At 37.0% G+C, this 24,752-nt stretch overlaps 1 protein-coding gene across 1 annotated transcript in view; it reads right to left on the bottom strand.

Annotated features, from left to right (window-relative positions):
* gpr158a (G protein-coupled receptor 158a) overlaps positions 1–24,752 on the bottom strand; it is a 144,532-nt gene that overhangs the window by 106,150 nt on the left and 13,630 nt on the right. The window contains 1 exon segment of the mRNA XM_048174316.1: positions 11,804–11,909. Coding sequence (XP_048030273.1) covers positions 11,804–11,909 — 106 coding nt within the window.

Genomic DNA, 24,752 nt, shown 5'->3' with positions numbered 1-24,752 from the left:
ACACCGAGCACAAAAAAAGAGCTCGACGGATATTTCATCTCACACTAACTCTTTTTTCTTTTAACACAACCTACGGAGAGACATAAATGGAAGGAAAAGTAATTACTCCACCAGTGGATGTATTTCTAAATATCAAACTTCAGAGGGGGTTCAAACGTGCAGGCTCATCTGTTAAGTTCAGTGGCTTAAAGTAGCAATAACAGCAGCGTATGATCAATGCAAAACCAGCAGGTGTGTGACTCACCAGGAAAAGATCAATTCAAAGTGCTGCTGAAAATAGCATGGCTATTTCACCAAAATACACAAATGGAAAGTCCAAATAGAAAATGTGTGTTTGTGTGTGTTAGGCACTTTCTGCTTTTCTACAGACTATTTATACCCTGGCGGATATTTGTCTATCTTGTTTAATTTGGGCCTTATTGTATGACTAACTCTACAAACACTAGAGTATATGCTGTTTACTCTTGTCTGGTTGGGTGTACAGCACAGAAAAAAACTAAAAATACCACAATATTTTTACATTTTCTGAAGATGTCGTCTGTTAAAGTGGTCGTGACATATGCCCCGCCCACTGCCGTTCAGCCGCTTGATGACTAACACTTGCCTAGACCAGATGTGAGCGTTGTGTCAAAAGTTAATAGAACCCATTATAATCACTGACTATGTCTCTACACTGGATACAGTTGAGTATACAAATGCAAGTTCAGTATCTGACAATCCACACACTTGATTCTGTCAACAACAGGATAAAAGGAAGAGTGAAAAAATGTTCGCTTTTATGCGTCCAGTTTAAACAGCTCATTTGCATCTCTGTACAGACTTCAGAAGGACACCAGCATCAGGAACAAGTGGACGGTTCATTTTTAATGGCGTCCTGGATCACATTGGAGGATTTTATGTTTGTTCAGAGAATTTTACAACAGATTGTTTTGTAAATGAGGCACATGGTAATGGACAGTTTGCAAAGAAACTTTTGTTGAGAATTGAAGCAGTCAGCTGTATTGGACCTGACAGCAGCTACACTGCAAAATCGTAAGTAAACGATTTCATAATGCTTTGTCTGTAAATTACAGTTTTATATGGATAATGTTTTCAAAACACTTATTTGCAATACTGTTTCCTATGCAATGATGTTAATCAATAAAACTGCTGTTTAGTTACAAGCTGACAACTTAGCGGTTGCTTATACTGAAACTAAGAAAAGTTGGTTCTCATGCGCAAGTAATCACATCTGAGCTTCCGTTGACTATATTTGTTCATCACAGACATCATGTCTCTTCAGAAGACTTTGATTAAAACGCTCAATTCATATGGATTACTTTTATGATGTCTTCATGAACTTTTTGAAGCTCAAGGTAAATTAATGGACAGAAATCTCTCAGGCTTTATTAAAAATATACCTTAATTTGTGTTTTGAAGATGAACAAAAGTCTTATGGGTTTGAAACGACATGAGGATGAATAATAGATTGCAACATTTTGGGGAGAGCTATCCCTTTAATAGCTTTATTAGTTGCTATATTTTATATTATAAAAAAAGAACTGCAGAGGTTGTTTGGCATTATGAGAGACCAGAGGTACGGTGAACATATTTGGACATTCTCACACCTCAGTCATACAACGAAAAGGCATCATGCCTCAGACTAAAAGGCTTCAATCATCGGACAAAACGGCATCGCGCCTCAGACTGAAAGGCTTCAGGTCTCAGGAAAAACGACGTCAGGTGTCAGTTCTCGTACAATTAGGCATCAGATGAAACAGCCTCAGACCAAAAGGCATCAGACAAAACTGACTCAGACAAAAAGGCATCGGATGAAACAGACTCGGAAACGAATTGCTCCGCCTCAATGTGACGTCACATGCAAGCAGTTTTCTAACGGTTAAATGTTATACTAAGTTTTATAAAACATGTCCCATTGAGATTATTTTGTAAATTTGTATTAGCCTATTCACTAGTTTTATTTGCATGTTTAAAAAGTTAGCTAAATAACACATTGCAACTAGCTTATATGTTACAAACTATTGTAACCTTTACGAAAATTAACCATGGTTTTATTATAGTAAAAGTGTGGTAACTATGTTGTTTTTGGCAGGTTCATTGTATTTGTATAACAATAGTTTTACTCCAAATGCCATAAACTATAGTTAAAACCATGGTTAATTTGTGGTTACCATAGTTAACTACAATAATGTTTTCGGTTTTATAAAAAACCATGGTTCATTTTCATAAGGGAAGTAAAAAATCTTTCGAGCTGCTTAATCTTTCTCCTAATCTTTGTGTACAGAGGTTACCAGGGAAACGGCTTTATTTCTGCTGTTCCAGCGCCACCTACTGTCAGAGAGTTGATTACATTTTCATTCACCCCGTTGCTGTTTTTCTGCAGACCAATGAATGTTAAATAGTAATGTTCTTTTCTGTATATAACCTAACCAGTGTAATATTTAATTAAAGATGTAAGAATAAAATATCAGGTAGCCTTCAGCTTACTTCCAGCCCTTCTGTTTTTTTTAAATTCATTTTTAATGCTCGAATAACAATAACATAAAGAACATTTCCCAGGGATTGAATAAATAGACTACATAAAATGAATACCATAGATAGATTCTACATAATTCATATAGGCCTACATGCACACACACCATCAATTTGAGAATAGTTACAGTTAAATATTAAAAAGGGGGGGGGGGGGGGGGGGGAATACAACTGACGGATGGCATTATGATGGGATAAAAGTCAATAAGAAAGTTATAGCCTACCAAAAAAAAAAAAAAAAAATAGCCTTGTTTATAGTAGAACATAATAAAGTAAACTATTGTATTAGGCTAAGTAGGCAAACGTGATGTTAAATGATATGGCTGAAATGCAGAGCTGGTCAAACATCCACATCATTTTTGTTGTGCTCATATATTTATAGAAATACCGCTCTCAGAAGTGTGGGTGGTGTTGGGATGTTGTATAGCTATTGCTCTAAAAATTATTTCCAACTGTTTTACCCTAAACAACGTCAGGCCTTGAGTCCGTTTCATCCGATGCCTTTTTGTCTGAGTCCGTTTCATCCGATGCCTTTGGGTCTGAGGCTGTTTCATCTGATGCCTAATTGTACGAGACCTGACACCTGACGTCAATTTTTCCTGAGACCTGAAGCCTTTCAGTCTGAGGCGTGATGCCGTTTTGTTCGATGACTGAATTCTTTTAGCCTGAGGCCTGACGCCTTTTCGTTGTATGACTGAGGTATGAGAATGTCCTAATATGTACACCGTACAGAGGACTTTAATGGAACTGAACTCCGTGTCCAAAAGTTTTCTAAAATTATTCTGAGCTAAAAATTTAGTGTTATGACTAATGTTTCTGTATTTATTGTTTGACGTTTGGTTGTGTTTTATCCGTTGCTCTATTGCTTCTTCTATTGAAAGTGCTAAGAACACTATCTTTTGTAAACTCTTTCTCTCTCTCAATTGATTGAAACTCAACTCCTGGTCTTCATTGTATATACAGGTCTCTCTACTGGCTCATGCTGTGTTCTTCATAATGCATCCCAGTAAGGGCCCCTGACCGTAATTTTATGTAGGGTAGAATCTGGGTCTTAGTGCTAGTATATGATAAACATTTTGTAAGCTTTATATTCTAATCGCTGAACACATCAAACACACTTTTGGCATCCTTAACGTCCGTCGTTATTTAACCTGAGGGTAGCACTCTAATGTAGATTGACAGGTCACACGACCCACGCATAGAACGCTATCTAAGAATTGCCTTAATGTAGTATTTATTGCCTCCAAATGTTGTTTTAGAATGTTGCAAGTTGAGGAATTCCGGTGAGGAAAAGAAAGTCATCTATTCTCAGAACAAACATAAAACAAACACAACAGAAATACAAAGGCTATTCAAATTAGCATGTTTAAACTTTCATTAATTTTACACTCAAATGCTGGGTTAAAAACAACCCAAGTTGGGTTGAAAATGGACAAACCCAGCGATTGGGTTGTTTTAACCCAGCGGTTGGGTTAAATGTTTGCCCAACCTGCTGGGTAGTTTTATTTAAACCAACTATTGTTTAAAAATTGCTATATGGCTAGCTTAAAATGAACCCAAAATAGTTGGGAAATTAAAAACCAGATGCAATTAGGCAACAATAATAGACAAAAGGTGAATGTTTATTAATAAGCTTTAATATTTTATTAATATAAATGTTAATAGTTTAATAGTTTATTAATATAAATGTATTAATAAGCAATTTAATAAATGTTTATTGTTTAATAATTATTCATTGAACATTAATAAATGTTCATTTCCAACATACTTTGGGTTAATTTTAATTAAGCAATACAGTAATTTTTAGAGTTACATTTTTTAGAGTTAAATAAAACTACCCAGCAGGTTGGGCAAACATTTAACCCTACCACTGGGTTAAAATAACCCAAATGCTGGGTTAAAACAACCCAATTGCTGGGTTTGTCCATTTTCAACCCAACTTGGGTTGTTTTTAACCCAGCATTTTTTAGAGTGTATACAAAGAACATACATGTCAGCTAGTTACTGACCTGATGCAGACTAATATACACATAGCTGAAGCAGATTGATAATGTCTGATTCTGGAGAGAGGTTTACGTAAGGAAATGAGAAAATAAGCAGGGCAGTCTGAAATCTGCCCTAATGTTCAATTAGAGTGAGCTGCAGTTCCGTTTTTCACCACAGATTTACACTGGAAAATTTTAATAATATTCTGCTCACTTTACTTAAAATACTCTAGAAAATCTGAAAATATTTGTTACACAATATATCTTGTTACAGAATGCTGAACACATTTACAATTTCTTATTGTTTCAGTTTATATAGAGGTCTAAGTTTTGGATGAATATTTTGCAATGCAAAATGCAATTAAATGCCCTTACAGACGAGACCATGGCTGATGCAATCGTAGTTTTGTATTTCTATGACACTGCCAGTGTGTTCTTGGTAGTTTCTAGGCATTGTTATGTGGTTCGGTTGCTAGGGTATTCAGAAAGATTGCTAAATCATTACATTTCTGTAGATCACACAGTAGAGTATGATGCTATCAACACAAGTCTTGGGTTTGATTCCCAGGAAATGGAAGAAATTACAGAAATATATATATATACCTTGAATGCATTGTAAGATGCTTTGGATAAAAGCTTCTGGCAAACACTTAAATGTAACATGTAAATATTGCTAAGCAAGTTATGAGTTGTTTTGGGGGCCATATTAGATAGTTGCCAAGGTGTTTTGGGAGGTTTCCAGGGTTTTGTTATGTGGTTGCTAGCATGTTCTAAGTTCTGAGTTCGGTTCCCACTGTGATGGTTGCTAGGGCCAGGTGTTCCGATTTATTTTTAGCAATACTATATGGTTGCTAAGGTGGATGCTGGGATGTTCTGAGTTTTTGCTTGGAGGTCTCTGAGTGGTTGCTTACTGACTCAAGTCAAAAGAGGCAACCATCAAATCTCTATATTGTAAATTTGTCCTTTCAAATAAGTTTATGGGATGTTTCCGCCCATTTTATCATCAACCAGACAAACAAACTACATCTGATTTCTTTGAAGAGTAATAGCCTAGATATCCTTGCATGATTTCATTCATGGTATCATTATGTGAGTAGCACAAACACTACACATAAAAGCTTAATACTGAGGGTTAGAGTTTGTTCAAATCACTTAGGCTATAATGAGCAATAATAATTTTGATGCGTGTCTTACATAGTAGGATGTTTTCGCATCCAAAATCAAACCTTCAACCACAATGGCTAAATGCATACGCAGTACCAGATTACACATTCCGGAAGTCTTTGCTAATGATATTCTTGGTCTGATGAAGTAGGAAATCTCTGCTTTGGCGTAAACAGGATCAGTGACACGTGGGCTGTAGTTTCAGTGTCAGACATCCGAGATAATGAGAGCATATTACAGCTTTTTTGCATACGTGGGGCCCTCTGGTACAAAGCAGCTGTATTACATTACAACAAAACTCCTGATTGCAATGCAGTTTTCAGCTCTATTTATAGTCAGCATCACCGTCACCAGACCTGTGCTATGAGGGTTGGATGGAAGCTATGATGACAGAGGTCACAATTCAGTTGCATAAAGTGAAGATGCTGTGTCGCTATGTGAGGTACGCTCGACTGTGTCTCGCACATGCATACTGTGCAGTGTCCATCAGGAGGCCAAGCACACAAAGAGCTTTCTCAATTATTCAGTGCACCCTGTGCAATCTATTACATCACATCCATTATGAAGGAGCCAGACCTTAAAAATCTATTCTCTTTATAACTGCAATCCTCTAAGCATCAGGTTAACAGGATTAAGACACAGCAAAATCATTCACTGTTGAGCCAGAAGGTCAAAGATTATATATTATATACAGTGCTTCCCACACATAGACTTTACTTGGGCGGGCCGCCCTGGTATAATAACGGCCGCCCAAGTATATTTGGAGACACATTTTTTGCTTCTATTACTTTTATCCTCTTATAGTTTTATATCTGCCCAATATAATGAGACCATCTGCGATCGATTAACTAATCGTTTCATACCTGCTCGTTATGTGTGCGTCAGAACTGTTTACTCCCGCTGACATTCCCATGGGCGCTGCATTTTGCAAAGTCACAAGAGGGCGCTGTTGTGCGTTCTACAATCTCGCGCAACAGCGCTTCAGACTGCTTCAAAGTGATTCTCAATCAATGAAAAGCGCAGATTTATGACAAGCGATTGCTAATGAACTCAAGTTGATGAATTATTACAATGTCTACTTCATAGCCTTTATATAAAATGTTTTATACGGTTGTTTTATAATCAGCCTACAATAGTACAAACATTTCAAAATAAGAGTCCCGGTGTATTGCGGGCTTGTTTATAATTAAAAGTCACACGCTAAGTTTTTCCTTTTTCTTTTGGGCATTATTGGTATTTTAGTTGCATAATAAATTATATTTAATTTGATTTCCATTTAATTCATAGTAAATTATTGTAGTCTCCCCCACAGGAAAAAAAGACTAAGAACATTATTTGACATTATTCATTATATACATTTTACTATTAAAATCTGTGTCCCATTCACTGAAAGAGACACTATATGACAGCAAGGAGAACATAGGAAAAGGAGAACCATTTAAATGCTGTAATTTTGCATAATTTACAATGCATAATAATGCATTGCAATATTATGCAATATTAGTATGTAATTAAATGTAATAGTATGCTATGTAATTCAAATTAATTTCAATTAATAAAAATACTGTTAAAAATCACACATTATTTGTTTGTCACATGTAGTAGATCATTTTTGTGTAATAGGAGGATTTTTCACCCGGCTACCACCGCAAGTATATTTCAAACCTGTGGGAAGCATTGATATATATATAGGGATGGGTACCGAAACCCGGTATTAAATTGGCCCCGGGGCTAAATTCTGAAAGACCGGTGTATCAATAAGCTCTGACGGTTCTAAATAGACATTATCTTTGCGAATTCTATCTCGCCAGAGTCGCCAGCTGTTTCTGTATGCAATAATATTAGGACATTTGTCTGTGATGCATTTTTGCTTTCGCAGTCCAGAAGAGAGATCGCGCTCACGCAGAGGAGCTACAGCGCGCGCAGCCACTCACATGAAAGCCCTGTTTAATGGTGACGATGGAGGAGAGAACTAAACAACTAAACGTCTGCTTACACTTTAGGCCTGTGATATTATGCTAATTTTATTTTTGATTTCGATTTTGGCTTCAAAGGATCAGAAAGAAGATATCTGAGGTAAAACTATTAAAAACTAGCCGAGTTTCGTCTAGCACACCTTCATTCTCTTCACAGATGTGCACGTTCGTTCCTCCCTAAACCCAAACTTAAAGGTGCTCTAAGTGATCCTGGGCGGAGTAACTTCCTGTTGACGTTCGAAGTGTTTTCAAACAAAACAGAGGCTAGCTAGACCCTCCCTCCTCCTCCTCCTCCTCCTCCTTCCCTCCGTGCTTCCTGAAACAGTCATGAACGCGCATTTAAAATCATTCTTGTCGGTTATTGGCTGGGGGCACTGTTTATGTTTCGTGGTCCAGGCTGCACCAGTTTGTTTTTATTGCCGTTTTCGGGGCTTGTGGCGACTACAGAGACCGCGTTTTTTTACAGTGTGTTTAGGGGACAGGCAGCTAGCGGATAGTGAGGAGATGTTTGCTGTATGTGATAAAAAAATGTTTTGGCCTAAAAACGCGTGACATCGCTTAGAGCACCTTTAACGTCAGAATCAGCACAATCGGTGATTGTTGTGAAATGCAGTCTTTACTGTTTCTAAAATGCGGTAAATGTTTCATAATTATTATCAACGTTTTAAAACGCTGACAAGCACAATAATCTGTGCATGAGATGCTGTTCCCCAGGCTGAATTGTGTGCGCGCGCTCCAAAACGGATCGCAAATACAAACAAATTACACTTTGGGCTTCAGGTGCACGTCCAAACGATCAAATACACACATAAATATGTTAAAATGACCGGATTGGAGCGTGTTTAGCTACTTAAACGCAGTTTATATCGTAAATGTACATGAACAGCTGGGAGAAAATCCGATGTGTGTTAATATATTGTTTTAAAGTGACAGCAGTCACTTTCTGATGATTATGCCATCAATGTTAATCAAACAATAAAATGCAAAGAGATAAAAAAAATCACACACAGCTCTTCATCTGAATATAGTTAGCTTTAATAAGCATTAATCTATTAATTTATACTGTGAAAACCATGCAGTGTTATTTTACATTTGGTTACTTAGATTTCTTTTATAGGCTAGGCCTATATTACTTCCATGAACACATGAACAAATGAAAGCACTTTATTTCATTTGTATCTTTGTTTTATTGTATTTGTCAGTTTGTTTTATTTTGTTTCTTTGTTCATGTTCTTAGTGTATCTTACATAAAACACCAAAAATGCCTGCACACTATATAATATAAAGCAATGTTAATTCAGCTCTTTATTTTATTTGTATATATATATATATATATACACACACACATACATATAAAACAAAAAGTACCGATAAGAATACCGTTAAAGTACCGGATTGATAAGCAGTATCGGTAAGAGTAGTAATACTGTTAAAACCCTTAATGATACCCATCCCTATATACATATATATATATATATATATATATATATATATATATATATATATATATATATATATATATATATACACACACAATTTTAAAAATGTTTTTTGTCATTCAAAATAACAGCAGGATGAACGCCATGAAACAAAGAGCAAAAAACTAAAATGTGAGCTGGCATGCTGCTGTGCGATGATGTGATTAGTTGACTGCTGAGGTCCTGTAGAGTTCAAATTATGTATGTTCTTGCAGCAAACTGGAGATATTAAAGGAATAGTTCATCCAAAAACTAATATTACTCAAAGTTTTGATGTCAATGATGTCAAACAACATTGATTCCTTTGTATCTTATGATGCAACTGACACCAAACATGAAGCAACAAAAATGGTCTGGAAATAATGCCTAAAGTAATATATCTCCTAAATGTCTGAATGTTTAAATTTAGGAGATTATTCTCAGTGACATGTGAGAACCAGTGGCTTTTAGCATTAATGGCATCGACACACCATTATTATAATTTTTTTGTTTACTCTTTTGAGCTATTTAAAGGTGCCCTAGAATCAGAATTTGAATTTACCTCGGCATAGTTGAATAAAAAGAGTTCAGTACATGGAAAAGACATACACTGAGTTTCAAACCCCATTGTTTCCTCCTTCTTATATAAATCTCATTTGTTTAAAAGACTTCCGGAAAACACTCGGATCTCAACATAACACCGACTGTTACGTAACAGTCGGAATCATTAATATGTATGAACCCAATATTTGCATAATGTCAGCCCATTCGACGCATTAGACAAGGAAAGGCAGTATTAACGGCTGGATCTGTGCACAGACAAGGTAAGCAAGCAAGAACAACAGCGAAAAATGGCAGATGGAGCAATAATAACTGACATGATCCATGATATCATGATATTTTTAGTGATATTTGTAAATTGTCTTTCTAAATGTTTCATTAGCATGTTGCTAATATACTGTTAAATGTGGTTAAAGTTACCATCGTTTCTTACTGTATTCACGGAGACGAGAGTCGTTGCTATTTTCATTTTTGAACACGTGCAGTCTGTATAATGCATAAACACAACTTCATTCTTTATAAATCTCTCCAACAGTGTGTAATGTTAGCTTTAGCCACAGAGCACAGCCTCAAACTCACACAGAATCAAACGTAACCATCTAAATAAATACTTTACTCACATAATTCAAAATATGCATACAGTATGCATGACGAACATCTTGTAAAGATCCATTTGAGGGTTATATTAGCTGTGTGAACTTTGTAAATGCACTGTATTATAGTCGAGAGCTCCTGGGGCAGAGGGAACGCATCTCTTAAAGGGGCCGTGCTGAAAAAATCAGTGCATAGTTAATGATGCCCCAAAATAGGCAGCTAAAAAAATTAATAAAAAAAAATCTATGGGGTATTTTGAGCTGAAACTTCACAGACACATTCAGGGGACACCTAGGACTTATATTACATCTTGTAAAAAAAACAATCTAGGGCACCTTTAAAAGCTATCCAAAGCTATCTTATGACATACAAAGATTTTGGAAGTCATATGGACTTTTTACTTACAGCACTATTTTTGAATAATATAATATAATATAATATAATATAATGGACTACTTTTAAGGTACTTTTATGGTGCCTTTTCTTCTTAAAATTTTAGAGCTTGACAGTTCCAGTCCACATTTATTTTCATATGGAACAAAGAACCATTCCGCTAAATATCTGTAATGTTCCACAAAAGAAAGATTGGTTTGGAATATAATAATTGAAAACCCTTCTGAAAAAGAAGTACACTTTGCATTCACAAATTCACAAATATTTTTGATGAAATGTGAGAGCTCTCTGACTCCTCAATAAGACAGCAATTTAAGGCCACATTCAAGGCCCAGAAAGGTACTAAAGACATTGTTAAAGTAGTCCACATGACTACAGTGGTTCAACCTTAATGTTATGAAGCAACGAGAACTTTTTTGTGTGCCAAATCAAAAATAACGACTTTATTCAACAAATTCTCTCCCGTCAGTCTCGTACGCAGCTGACGCAGTGAACACAGTTCAGCGCTTCCATGTGTACATTTGAACGTCGGCTCAGTATTGACTGGCTCCGGCGTTCTGATGTAGAACCTGGAAGCGCTGCAATGTAAATAGCGTAGGAAACGAGAGTGGAGAGACGAATTTGTTGAATAAAGTCATTATTTTTGTTTAGATTTTGTGCACAAAATGTATTCTAGTCGCTTCATAACATAAAGGTTAAACCACTGTAGTCATGTTGACTATTTCAACAACTTACTTTTCTGGACCTTGAATGTAAGTTGAATGGTAATTTAGTTGCTTTCTATTGAGGATTAAAAAAAAAAAAATAGTATTGGATTTCATCAAAAATATCTTAATTTGTGTTCCAAAGATGAACAAAGGTCTTACAGGTGTGGAACGACATGAGTGTGAGTGATTATTGACAGAAATTTCATTTTTTGGGTGAACTAACCCTTTAAGATATTGAAGCACACTGCAAGTGCATATTTAACACAATCAAGTGCACTTCTTTTTCACAAGGGCTGTGATATAAACTATTCCTTTAATGTTGTATACTCATATTTTTAGGCCACTTAAAAGTGTGGACTGGTGACCTGCATGTTTCAAATAAGCAAAAACACTGGAATCTGTCACTGAAAGTAAGAGCTTAAAGATGGACTCACCTCCATTGTGGTGAGGTTACACCTGTGTGTTCCTGCAAACCATCCATCTGCAGAGCACTGATCAATATCCACATCCTGCAGGCTGACGTCCACACGAACAACACCCCTATATGATATTACAGAGCACAAGAAAGACAGACAAATTAGTCTTATTGATAGCCATAAAGACGCTGAGAGTTTCTTTCAACATTTAAGTAAAATATTAGTGCTTTAACTGTAGACTTACAGTAACTACTGCACACATGTATATTTAATGCTAAAAGAATTCTTCAGCTTTGAGCATAGACTACTTATCTGAAAAGTCATTGATTGACAACTATATTCAAATAATCAAAATCCTAAAATGTGTCTTTGCTTCTAAATGACTTAATGGCCAATAAAGATGTGTCTACATGGGCCAGTTAAGGACTTTGCTGTTTCTGTATTGACATTTTTACCCAGTAAACGACAAATCATCAATAAGCTCATCAATACACTCTTTATCACTGTAGTCTTCCTCTTCAGTCAGCTGAGGAAAGTAAGCTTTTGTACTCTCATCAGCAGTCATAGGAAAAGGACATCAAAACCTCCAGCCACATACAATGATTAACAGACTCTCTCCATAGAGAACCATTAGAGGAGAAAGATCTTGGTATTCTAATCCTGAACAAACAACCACTAAAGCACAATGAAATTAAAAGAATGAAGATTCCTTGGGGCTAATGTAGGAAGGCTTTTTAAGGCACATTCTCATTTATTTCCCTAGCAATGGACTTATTCAGTACAGCCCGATAAAAGACGCTTTAATGTTTATGGCTTTATCATTTGGCTGAATGGAGCTTTGAGTTAAGAACTCAAAGAATGAAGTTGACTGACAATGAATGATCTTTGATGGCATCTCTGTTCAGCATGTTTATTTTTATTTCTCATCACAGCTGTCTGCACCAGCATTCTCGCATCTGCTGTCAACGTGCTGGAACATTTAGAACAGGATTGTGCAACATCCCAGTCTCAGTCGAGAGAAATCTCGTTACAAAGCACAGATGCCCATGCAATCTAAAGGCCTGTTCACACCAACACAAATTCAGTTTTTCACATGCAATTTGTCTGTTCAGATGGGCTTAATAAAAATTCAGCTCACTCTGCGACAGTAGGTGGCACTTAAATACGGGGGTATACAAGGGCAGCAGTACATTTTATATATCGTTGTTTATGATCATATTTATTAAAATAAATAAATAGATGCTGCCTTATTGGGACATTACTTGTCCCTGTCCCTAAAGCCCTCCTCTACACTTACCCCTAACTCAGATTTGAACTCGGGTTGGTCGCATCAAATTCTGGTGGGCGGGGTTAGTGTAAATAGCCTCTGCAAACAAGCCAGGCTGTTTGCACTTGTTGTAATGCTGCCTTCATGTGCTATCAGATTTATCGTACATATGTGTTTCCTAGTTAAAAGTCGTGGGAAACTTGGGGAAAGCCTATTCGTTTTTTCCGCAACAGCTACATCGCCTTGTCTTGTCGTTAAAGTAGTAGATATTAACAAAAATGTATAATCATTTGAAGTGTATTGTATGTTTTATAGACAGCAAAAATAGCCTGCATTTGATTGAAATTCCAGAACCGCCACCAAGCTATCTAGATAGCGTGATGAATGTTTATATGGTTGGCAATGAATGGGACGCTAAACATCAAGTTTGAGAGCGGAATCTTGGGACATGTAGTCTTCATCCTCAACGGATGGTGGAAACAATCGGGATAGGACTCAGGAAGAAATCATGTTCATGGATACGATTATTAACGTTACTGTAGTATGAAGCAGAGCAGGACCGAGTGTTGTGGGAGCTGAACGAGGCCGCTGGAGCGATTGATCAACACACGCATGAGGCAGCGGGACTTTTATTATGACACAGTCGCCGGCGCCGCTTCCGCTATTCCGGTCATGAGTATGAGGTAACACAGCTCTGTTTATCATATTAGATACATTTGAGAGTGTTAAAAATGTAATAACGTTACTCTGCGCGTTCACTCGGCGGCTGCTGCGACACTTGTTTGAGACACACTGTAAGATTTTAGAATATCATATTAAATGCTGGATGGCTTGTGATGATAAATGGCATGCAATTAATTTTAAAACATTTTGTATGATGGAGAAAATGCTGTATTACTGTTACTAAAAATAAAGCTGCATTTGATTATGCTATGTTAGCTACTCGACAAAATAGTGTTTTTCTCTGAGGCATGGTAAAGCATGGTACTCGCAAAAAAAATAAAAAATATTAGATTTAAACAATAAGACTAAACATGTTGAGCTATATAACAATAATTAGTTTTCTGTCTATATACGTAACCAAACAGTTGTCCTCTTGCCTATTAAAACATGTAATATATTATAGCGTCTTTGGTGGTTCCAATATTTCTACAAATTAAAACCGGAAACTGAGGTTAACGCAGTATGACGCATTTGACAGGCGACTCCTCACACGTCCTGGAGCCTTTTCTCACGATTTACAAATAGTTGGAAACATTTGGGATATTATAAGTACTCAAGTGAACAAAATATATAACACTGGCCTAGTGGTTTTTGGATATTTTACTGCAAAAATCTTACATATTGCATCTTTAATTGAAGCATCAGCAGCAATATGGACAAAGGAACCTTCACATTATTTAAAATCATATATCCATTTCTTTATTAAAGACTAACTAATAATAATCCAATTAAAATGTATTTGTGTAGTACTTTTGCACATATAATGCATTCCAAAGCAGCTTTATAAATTACCTTTACAGAATACTGACTTGCAAACCAATGAGACCGTAAATAATAGACAAAAAAAGAGAAAACTAAACTCAGAAGAGTAAGTACCATATTTTTCTGGTTTCACATTACAGTTCAAAATTAATATTATTGCTTAAAAAAATGCTGCTAAAAATTATATTAATTTAAGATAAACAAATTGCAGTCTGTATAGGAACCAATCTTGAGTCTGGATCTGGACCGCACTCTGCTAATTAATGACCTCCAGACAAGGTTGTCGGTATTTGGAACTGGGCCAAGGGGGAGGAAACACGTTTGTTAATCAGGAAAAGACGGCACGTCAGTTATGGTTCGTTATTATACGTACATTACTTTTAACAAACACACACTTCCACTGTCTTTCGGCAAGAAGAGAGTAACAGCAGTACTGATGCTACAGCAAAGCCATCATGCTTGGTTTTGGTTCTGATGGCTGGAGTGGCTGTGGAGCTTCATAACACTCAGCAGGAGAATGACCGTGAAGCTCAGCATGCCTTGCATGTGCTGGACACCCACTTCTGCCTCATCACATGCCTGTGCCACATTAAAGCAAATTAAATAATAGCTATGTGTCAATTACTATGGGTTAAATCTTCCGAAAATACTCAGAAATAGTTGAAGTAAATGTATCATAGCAACAGTTCTGGAAGTAGAACATTTTAGATTTAAATTTTGAATTTCCCAGCAAGTCAAAAGTCACACAACATTGTCATTTACTAACACCATTGTTGATTGTTTTGGATCAAAATTAGCAATCTTCAAAGCAAGTATTTGACCTGTAATTAATAACTATTATTTGTATAAAACTGTATCAATTTTACCGTAGGCTACTTACGTTCTTAACATCTTTTTTTTTTTTTTTTGCTAATTTAATTAAAAATAATTGGCATAAACCTTTTGACATTAGCCATCATTACCCATGCCATTTAAATGTCTAATTTAACGGAGTCAGATCCAATTAAATTGAAAGTACAAGAAATGATGCTTCATTCACAGCCTTAAGGGTTAGTTCACCCAAAAATGAAAATTCTGTCATTAATTAATCATCTTCGGAACACAAATTAAGATATTTTTGTTGAAATCCGGTGGCTCCGTGAGGCCTGCATAGCCAGCAATGACATTTCCTCTCTCAAGATCCATTAATGTACTAAAAGCATATTTAAATTAGTTCATGTGAGTTCAGTGGTTCAATAGTAATATTATAAAGCGACGAGAATATTTTTGGTGCGTCAAAAAAAACAAAATAACGACTTATTTAGTGATGGCCGATTTCAAAACACTGCTTCAGGAAGATTCGGAGCATAATGAATCAGCGTGTTGAATCATGATTCGGATCGCGTGTCAAACCGACAAACTGCTGAAATCACGTGACTTTGGCACTCTGAACCGCTGATTCGACACGCTGATTCATAAAGCTCCAAAAGCTTCCTGAAGCAGTGTTTTGAAATCGGCCATCACTAAATAATTCGTTATTCTGGTGCACCAAAAATATTCTCGTCGCTTTATAATATTAATATTGAACCACTGTACTCACATGAACTGATTTAAATATGTTTTTAGTACATTAATGGATCTTGAGAGAGGAAATGTCATTGCTGGCTATGCAGGCCTCACTGAGCCATTGGATTTCAACAATCGCATTTGCGTTCTGAAGATGAACAAAGGTCTTACGTGTCTGGAACGGCATGAGGGTGAGTAATTAATGACAGAATTTTCATTTTTGGGTGAACTAACCCTAGGGCTGTCGCGATAAACCGCAATATACCGCACTATTGACGATCCAACCGCAGAGGAATGCAAGAAACGCAGCGGCAGCAACCGCAATATTTCCATGTTTACTTTTTTCTTAAGGTTATGCCTTTCTCGTTTTACACTGTGCATGTGTACTGAATATTAAATAAGTTGATAATGATAATATAATGTGTACCATGGAGATTTGTACAGGCTCCGTAGATTTGCACTTAAGCCTAAACAGACAGTGAATGTGAGAAGAGCTCGAATGAGCGCGTGGGATTACCTGCGTCTGTCCTTCATGCTGAGACATATTCGTGAAAAAAGGCTGTCATGTCCAAGGATAGCGAAATCTCTGTCTTAGCATCGACGCATTGCTGGTCAGCTGAGCCTTCTAAAGTTGCGCTCAAAGTTAAAATGATTTCAGAAGCTTGTTTCATTACATCTCTCTTTGAATGAATCTATGTTTTTGTATGTGTAGTAAACTTGAATGAACAGGTTTAAAGACTCACTCAAAGGCAGTCCCTTGCCGCCACCTTGTGGCATAACAATGTAACTTCACTGACTGGAAGCCTGTCTAGAATGTGCAGAAATGAGTAGTTCCGCTTATCTACTGGTAAATTATCAGCAGAAAGTCTCTTGTCCAGTCAGATTCGAGGATCGGAACTAACTGTTATACATATAACAATAGCCGTACGATCTTATTATCAGGTTTATGTTCTGTTATGTGGACCCTAATTTTGACTTTCTCTTCTGTTTCAACTTCTGTATTTATTCTGCCTTCACGTACTATCGGATGTGATAATTCCCAGTTCTTAAGTCCTGGGACCGTATGTATAAAACTTTTCAGAAATGCTCTTAAGAATAGTCGTTTTGACTTAAGTGTCAAAAAATTCTTAGTAAAAAGTAGGACTTTTCTAAGAATAGGAGACTTTTATAAAGAAGCTAAAAGCAACTTTTAGTAAAATATAAGAATGATTCTTAAGTGCTGACTTACGTGTTATGAACTAAAGGCTGATTTATACTTCTGCGTCGAGTGTACGCCGTAGCAACAGCGTAGGCTGTGCGTAGCATGCGTAGCCTACGACGTAGCCTGACGTGCACCTCTTCAAAAATGTAACAACACCCCAGACAACAACATAGTCTGGCCCAAATCGGGCCCACATCTGGTACACGTGGATTATACGCGGACCAGATGTGGGCCAGATCTGGGCCGACACTATGTTGCTGTCGGGGACGTCAATTCTACGCGGACCGCAAGCGCTCTGATTGGTCTGCTAGAACCCCTCCCTCGGGTCAAAAAACTGGCGCGGAGCAACAGAAGAAGAGTGAGCACTTTCAACATCCATAGCAGGGGCGTTTCCTCCGAATAGGCAAGGGAGGCAGTGCCTCCTCAAAAAAAATAGGATGAGAAAACAATCCATATTACATATAAAACAACACAAATATTACAAATTATGACATTATAAAGAGCGCAAGTCACGCGTAATTTCTTAAGGAACACTGCCCAACAGCGACACCCGCAGGTGAAGTTACACAGAGGAGTCATGCTTTACAGTCTATGGAATCATGCCTCCCTTTCCTCTCATAGGAAACCATATAAAATCATCAGACCCCCGGCGTGCGGTGGGTTTTGTGGGGGTAATTGAGAATGAATGGGGGAAAGTCACGTGAGAGGAGGCAACGTCTCCATCGCGCTATGATTGGATGTAATTGGTTATGATTGGATATGATTGGTTTGTGCAATAAATCCCGTCTCTTGTTGACGTGCGCATTCCGCGCGTCAGTTTGACTGAACAAATAATGGCGTCAATGGGAAAACTAACTGAAAAGTAAGTAAACAGATCACCCAGTTAGATATCACTGCTTTATTATGTCATGTCTAAATCAAACTTGAAATGGACTGAAAGCATGATGACTGCGGGGTTTTTAGTGCACTCAGCTTGGTGAAATTAAAAATACAATTCGTGTGTGTGACAGAAGGTGTTAATGGAGCATGACTGATGATCCAAAATATCCTAGGTTGGCAATTAAAAAGAAAAACCGCAATACACAAATAAAATATATTGTTTAAATTATTAACTGCCTTTAGTTATTATTTTGGAATGAATGTATAAATGCTTAAAACACTAACTTGATGAGATTGACTTTTGATAGAACATTACATTGTTAATGTAAAATTACAAAATAGAATTGTATTTGGTTTCTTTTTTGATATACTGTAATGTTTATTTAACAAGGAAGATGTGTCAACTTTAAGAGTAATGCACATGAATTTACATTGATTCATAAAAATAAAAAAATGTGCCTCCTCATTTCAGAACACCACTGCACGCCACTGATCCATAGGAATGAAAAACGCTCTGTTTCAGAGGACACATGAAGTCAAAATGCAACAAAAGTCATTACCTATTTGCCGCTTCTCTGCCGTTTCTGTTTGTAAGCTTCTCTGACAACATACATGACGAGCTGCTTCTTCGGCTTTTGTTTTGATACTCAACATGACCGCGGACACCGCCTCCTAGTGGTCTGCATGCACGTCGAAGCGGACAACGACGCAGAAGTATAAATGAAAACAGACGCATAGCCTACGGCGCAGAGGCTCCGGCGTAGGTCCGACGCTGAAGTATAAATCAGCCTTTAGGACTACAATGATGTCAACTCAAAATGGCCGCCCTCAACGTCTAATCAGCCAATAGTGAGCCTGCAAGGGTGAAGTCACAGCAGCACAACACCAATAATTTAATGTTATTATAAAAAAAGTCATTTAAAAAGACACTGAAACGTTGTAATATTTTAATTTATTTTTAAAAATAGCTTTGCATTGTGCAAAATTATCACAAATTAGTATTGATGGCGGAATCTTTTTCTATTGATATATGTCTCCTCATTTACAATTGGAGCAATGATGTGTCATGAGTTCCATCAATGGCTCCAACAAATCCAGGGAAACCCACTATCAACATAAATGTGGCTTGCTTTTGCCGCATGGTTTGATGGTCAGTTGGAAAGTCAATGAAGTGCCATAGAGTAGTTGCCAAATGTGATGTCCAGCCATGGGCGAGGCTAGCCCCCTTTTAGGGGTGCTTCAGCACCCCTAAAAAGGAGCTCAGCACCCCTAAAACTTGGAGTAAGAAATATTATTCTAAAATTTTTTGTTCGTCTTTTACAAGGTTAAATAATGTCCAAAACATACTCTGTAGTTTGTATGTGTTAAGGATGAAAATGAAAACATCCCCCTTAGCAAATGATGTCATCCTCTTCTCTTCTTCTACTTTTCCTCTGTACCTGCACCGCTCAGCACGACCGTCATCCAGCGCGGAACACATGCAGAGTGAGAACCCGTTATGTAGTGTTGTGAATCAACTAAGTTGCTCCAAAGCTGTGTCTCACACTTCTTTCCTTTTACCTAGAGTTGTTCCGATTCCGAAACCATATCGGTGAGTAGCCTACTGGAGTCAGTATAAAAAAAAATATCCCCCCTGGGTGATGCTACTCCTCAAACCACCAACAGAGCATATAAAATACCAAAAATATAAATCTTTTTTTAAAAACATCGCCAAGTAAAACGCTGCGTTTATATAGAACTGTCTCTTTACAACCACAACAAACGGGACACTTTTCAGACGCGCGTTCCGACCTCGCCTCAGTGCCAGGCGCAAGTCAAACGAGCACGAAAAAGATAGGCTACAGGTGACGACGAGGGAGCTTCAGTTGAACAACAGTGAACTGCAGTCAGATGAGATGTTGTCAGGCTATGTCGGTAAAACTCAGAAAAATGAACACGACTGTCCAATCAGCCGTTATACTGTGCTCGTGGCGCGCACTCAAGAATTGCATGCGCAAATGCGCCGGCGCGCGCTGCATAATTACTTTATTATAGCTAAAATAAAGCGCAAAAGAAACTGCGAGCAATGACCGTCGTTGTTCTGTTGTAAGTTAAGTCATGAAATTACCAAACATGCGGTTAAAGCTGCCTCAAAACTTTGCAGGCATGTATTTGTTGACATGGTTTTAAAGCTATTGTTATCCAATTTGTTGGCCTTAAAACGTCTTAAAATGCACATATGTACACCAGGGAAATCTAAATTTTCTCGGGGGAGCATGCCCCCCAACCCCCCTAGCATAGGCTACTACATTTTCTGATCTCGGTAATTAAAACCCGGCGTGCGGCCCAGCTTATTCTATCTAATGAAATCTGAGGTAAACGTGCATTTCTCCAAATGTGCGCACTTTCGGACTAAAAGTTTTGTGTGTATGCACTGTGATCAAAAATAAATGGGACCAAACACGATTGAATTTGTGTCTCGTTATTCAATTAATAACTAAGCTAAAAAAAAGAAAAAAAAAAATCTGGATTTTGGAGTTAGTTGAATCAATGTTAAAATGATAAAGTTATTTTTCAATAGACATATCAGCACCCCTAAAGCTCTGACCCTAGAATCGCCCCTGTGTCCAGCCATAGGAAAACTGACATCTTCAACCGTAATTCATATATTTTTTAAAAATGTGTTAAAAGATATAAGCATATTGCATGCTGTGCTTGGAGTCAATTGTTTCATGTGTGATAATGAAATTAAATTTCAAATTATTTTTGGTCGACTGTCATGCAAAGAAATTATGAACACATGCAAAAACAAGAGAGAGCCAATGAAATATTAAAAACTGATTATGTTGTAGTCAATGTGTGCTTTTTCTGAGCTTTTTTGTTTTTCTGAAACCTGTAGCTGTAGTTTTCCTTCTTTTTTGCCAAAAATTTTGTCAGGTACCTGTTTAGTTTAGTAGTGTTTTATTCTTTCCTCATATTTTAAAACATTTAAATAACATAAACATAAATATATATTCCTCATATTTTGATGGTTTAAGCAAAATTGTAGGGTCTTTAAAAAAAAAAAAAACTTCAAGCACATCAATTTTGGCTACTATGTTTGGTGTGGCAAGTTAAGCAATAGTACTATTTAAGAGCCTTACTGTGGACTGATGGGCTCACGTCATCACCGGTGCACTGCTGCATTCTTACAGTCACCAAAAAAGGTAATTACTATTTCATTTCTACAGTCAGAGCACTGATGATTTGTAGAGTGGGACAAGTTGTTACATTTAAAGTTATAAAAATTTTCTTTAAAGTCATTAAATGTATTAAAATGCATTAAACATATTTATTAATTAATTAAGTAATATTTATTACATTTATTTAAAGTTATTCCTTATTGGGTCAGTTACAAAGAGAACTGTCAATCAAGTTTATATCATTTTATCAACGCCATGTCATCATATAACTCCAATGCATCCTATCTTCATTGAAAAGTGTGTGTCTCCTCTTCTTTGCTGCCATTTTGTTACTCCTAACTATGTTAGGAGACCTCTCCAGCTCTCCTAAATATTTTAGGAGCTAAGACCTAGTCTTGACACTTAGGAACCTTTATGAATCATACTTATTCTTAAGTCTAGGAATAAGAGTAAAATTACATCATTCTTAGATTTTGACACACTTAAAGACTAAAATTTTACTCTGAGCGGCTTTATACATATGGGTCCTGGACCCGTATTCACAAAACATCTTAAAAGGTCCCGTTCTTCGTGATCCCATGTTTTAAACTTTAGTTAGTTTGTAATGTTGTTGTTAGAGTATAAATAAAATCTGTAAAATTTTAAAGCTCAAAGTTCAATGCCAAGCGAGATATTTTATTTAACAGAAGTCGCCTACATCGAACGGCCAGTTTGGACTACATCCCTCTACTTCCTTCTTTAATGACATCACTAAAACAGTTTTTTGACTAACCTCCGCCCACAGGAATACACAAGAGTTGCGTTTGTAGAGTGTGTTTGTCGCCATGTCGTCGAAACGCTGTTATTTTCATCCCGCAGTCCAATCACCGGGTCTGATTCCGGCTCAAATTGATAGGGTAAAATTAAAGACATGTTTACAATAACACTGAGCGCGTGCATCTCCACGTTATGGTAAGAGGCGTGACTTTTCCGGGCACGGTGCGCTCAGAGCTGTCGAATCACAACACAGGAACCGCTGGCACAATCAGAACTCGTTACGTATTTCTGAAGGAGGGACTTCATAGAGCAAGGAAGTCATCAGCCTGTTTTTATGACAGTGGAAACAGCGGTATACGGATAAGTAAATTATGTGAAAAATACTGTTTTTTTACACGCGAAACATGAACACATGTTATATTGCACACTATAAACACAATCAAAAAAAAGTAGCTCCTTACTTGCTGATTTAGGAGAAACTCAAATAAATAATGGCCGTGTCAGTCCTAATTTTAGGACTCCTAAATTTTTGCTCTAAGAGTATTTCACAAAGCATTTTAGCGCTAAAACTAGCTCCTAAATCTGTGAAATGTTAGTCAAGAGGACTCCTAAATCACTAAGACCAAATAACAAACAATCCTAATGTACCATTGCTGCCAATCTGCCTCAGCAATTCGCCCAAAGAAACTGTACATCATTGAGGCAATAGCGATAGAGCCTTGGGTGCTGAACCTTTTCTTCATAAATGCAATACATATTTTGATTTATAGATTTGAAACTACGATAAAACCCAAAAAATAAATATTTCATAAAAAAAAAAAAAAAAAAAGTCAGATTACCTGTGGCAGTTGTTTTCACTAGTTCACACTTACAAATTATTGAATAGAGTAAAAAAAAAAATTAATAAGCGTTTTTAGCGTGCTGTCCAAGGGCATCGAGGGCTCCAAGCTTGGAATTGAACATGATTTTAAACGTGTATTTTTGTTTCACTGATAAATGCAGATCATGCAACATTGTTTAGTGTTTTGAAACAGTGTTCATTTATCTTAAGCGGTTGAATTTCAGAAGATTGCATAAGTTACAACAAACAATGCACCAGAATATTTAAATGTTGAGCAAGCAATCTCATTGGCTGCAGGATCAGCAGAGGCCAATCAGCTTGTGCAAATGTAAATGATGTGATTGCTTGCAGAGTTGCATGTAAGGACCAATCAGCCTGCACCATCTAGAGTTTTATGACTGAACTAGATATTTATGAAAATACATCATTAATATCAATGCTTGGGTCTGTGAGGCTTAAAGCGTTAGTTCACCCAGAAATTAAAATAATGTCATTTATTACTCACCCTCATGCCGTTCCACACCCGTAAGACCTTCGTTCATCTTCAGAATGCAAATTAAGATATTTTTGTTGAAATCCGATGGCTCCGTGAGGCCTGCATAGCCAGCAATGACATTTCCTCTCTCAAGATCCATTAATGTACTAAAAACATATTTAAATCAGTTCATGTGAGTACAGTTGTTCAATATTAATATTATAAAGCAACGACAATATTTTTGGTGTGCCAAAAAATCTAAACAACGACTTATATAGTGATGGCGATTTCAAAACACTGCTTCATGAAGCTTCGGTTATGAATCAGTGTGTCGAAATCATGATTCGGATCGCGTGTCAAACCGCCAAACTGCTGAAATCACGTGACTTAGGCGCTCCGACACAAAAGATTCATAACGCTCCGAAGCTTCATGAAGCAGTGTTTTGAAATCGGCCATCACTATATAAGTCGTTATTTTGTTTTTTCGGCGCACCAAAAATATTCTCGTTGCTTTATAATATTAATATTTAATCGCTGTACTCACATGAACTGATTTAAATACGTTTTTAGTACATTAATGGATCTTGAGAGGGGAAATGTCATTGCTGGCTATGCAGGCCTCACTGAGCCATCGGATTTCAACTAAAATATCTTAATTTGTGTTCCGAAGATGAATGAAGGTCTTACGGGTGTGGAACGGCATGAGGGTGAGTAAGAAATGACATTATTTTCATTTTTGGGTGAACTAACCCTTTAAGGAATTGAGCCAAAGTGGGGAATCTTGCACCCGAAATTGCACACTTCCCTATATAGTAAGTGAAAAACAGTATGTGACAAAATAAGTATGTCCGAATTCACAGTACTCATAAAAGAGTAGGTTAGTACCTGGGTGACCTACTTCTTCCGGAGAGATTCTGAAGTGTGCATATGATGGACACTTTACTATCCCATGAGGCCACATGAGAGGATTTGCGAAAGGCGGCAACATGACGTAAGTGTCACATGATAAGGGCAACATGGCGAATGTAGTACATCCAGATTACATTCATACTACACACATTCATACTCTTTAACATACTTTTTTAGCAATCATGAAGTAATTACTTATTCAAAACAAGTACCTAATCAAGAGAGCATGCGATTTCGGATGCAACCATAGTATCAGATTCATATGAGAATGATGTTAATAAACCTCTAAACTTCAATTTTTCTTCTCTACTGCAGGTGAAAAATCATTAAAAGATCCTGGAGGCATGCAAACATTTATCAGAAAACACTGAGGAGAAGGACTGCCTGAGGTAACAAGAGATCTGTCCGTTTCTCTCAGCGAGTATATCCTTTTCCTGTCTTTTTCTCT

The sequence above is a fragment of the Megalobrama amblycephala genome, linkage group LG22 (genome assembly GCF_018812025.1).
Source record: "Megalobrama amblycephala isolate DHTTF-2021 linkage group LG22, ASM1881202v1, whole genome shotgun sequence".
Taxonomy (NCBI): Eukaryota; Metazoa; Chordata; class Actinopteri; order Cypriniformes; family Xenocyprididae; genus Megalobrama; species Megalobrama amblycephala.
Note: the sequence above shows the minus strand (reverse complement) of the source record. Positions and strands in the feature narration are given on the sequence as shown.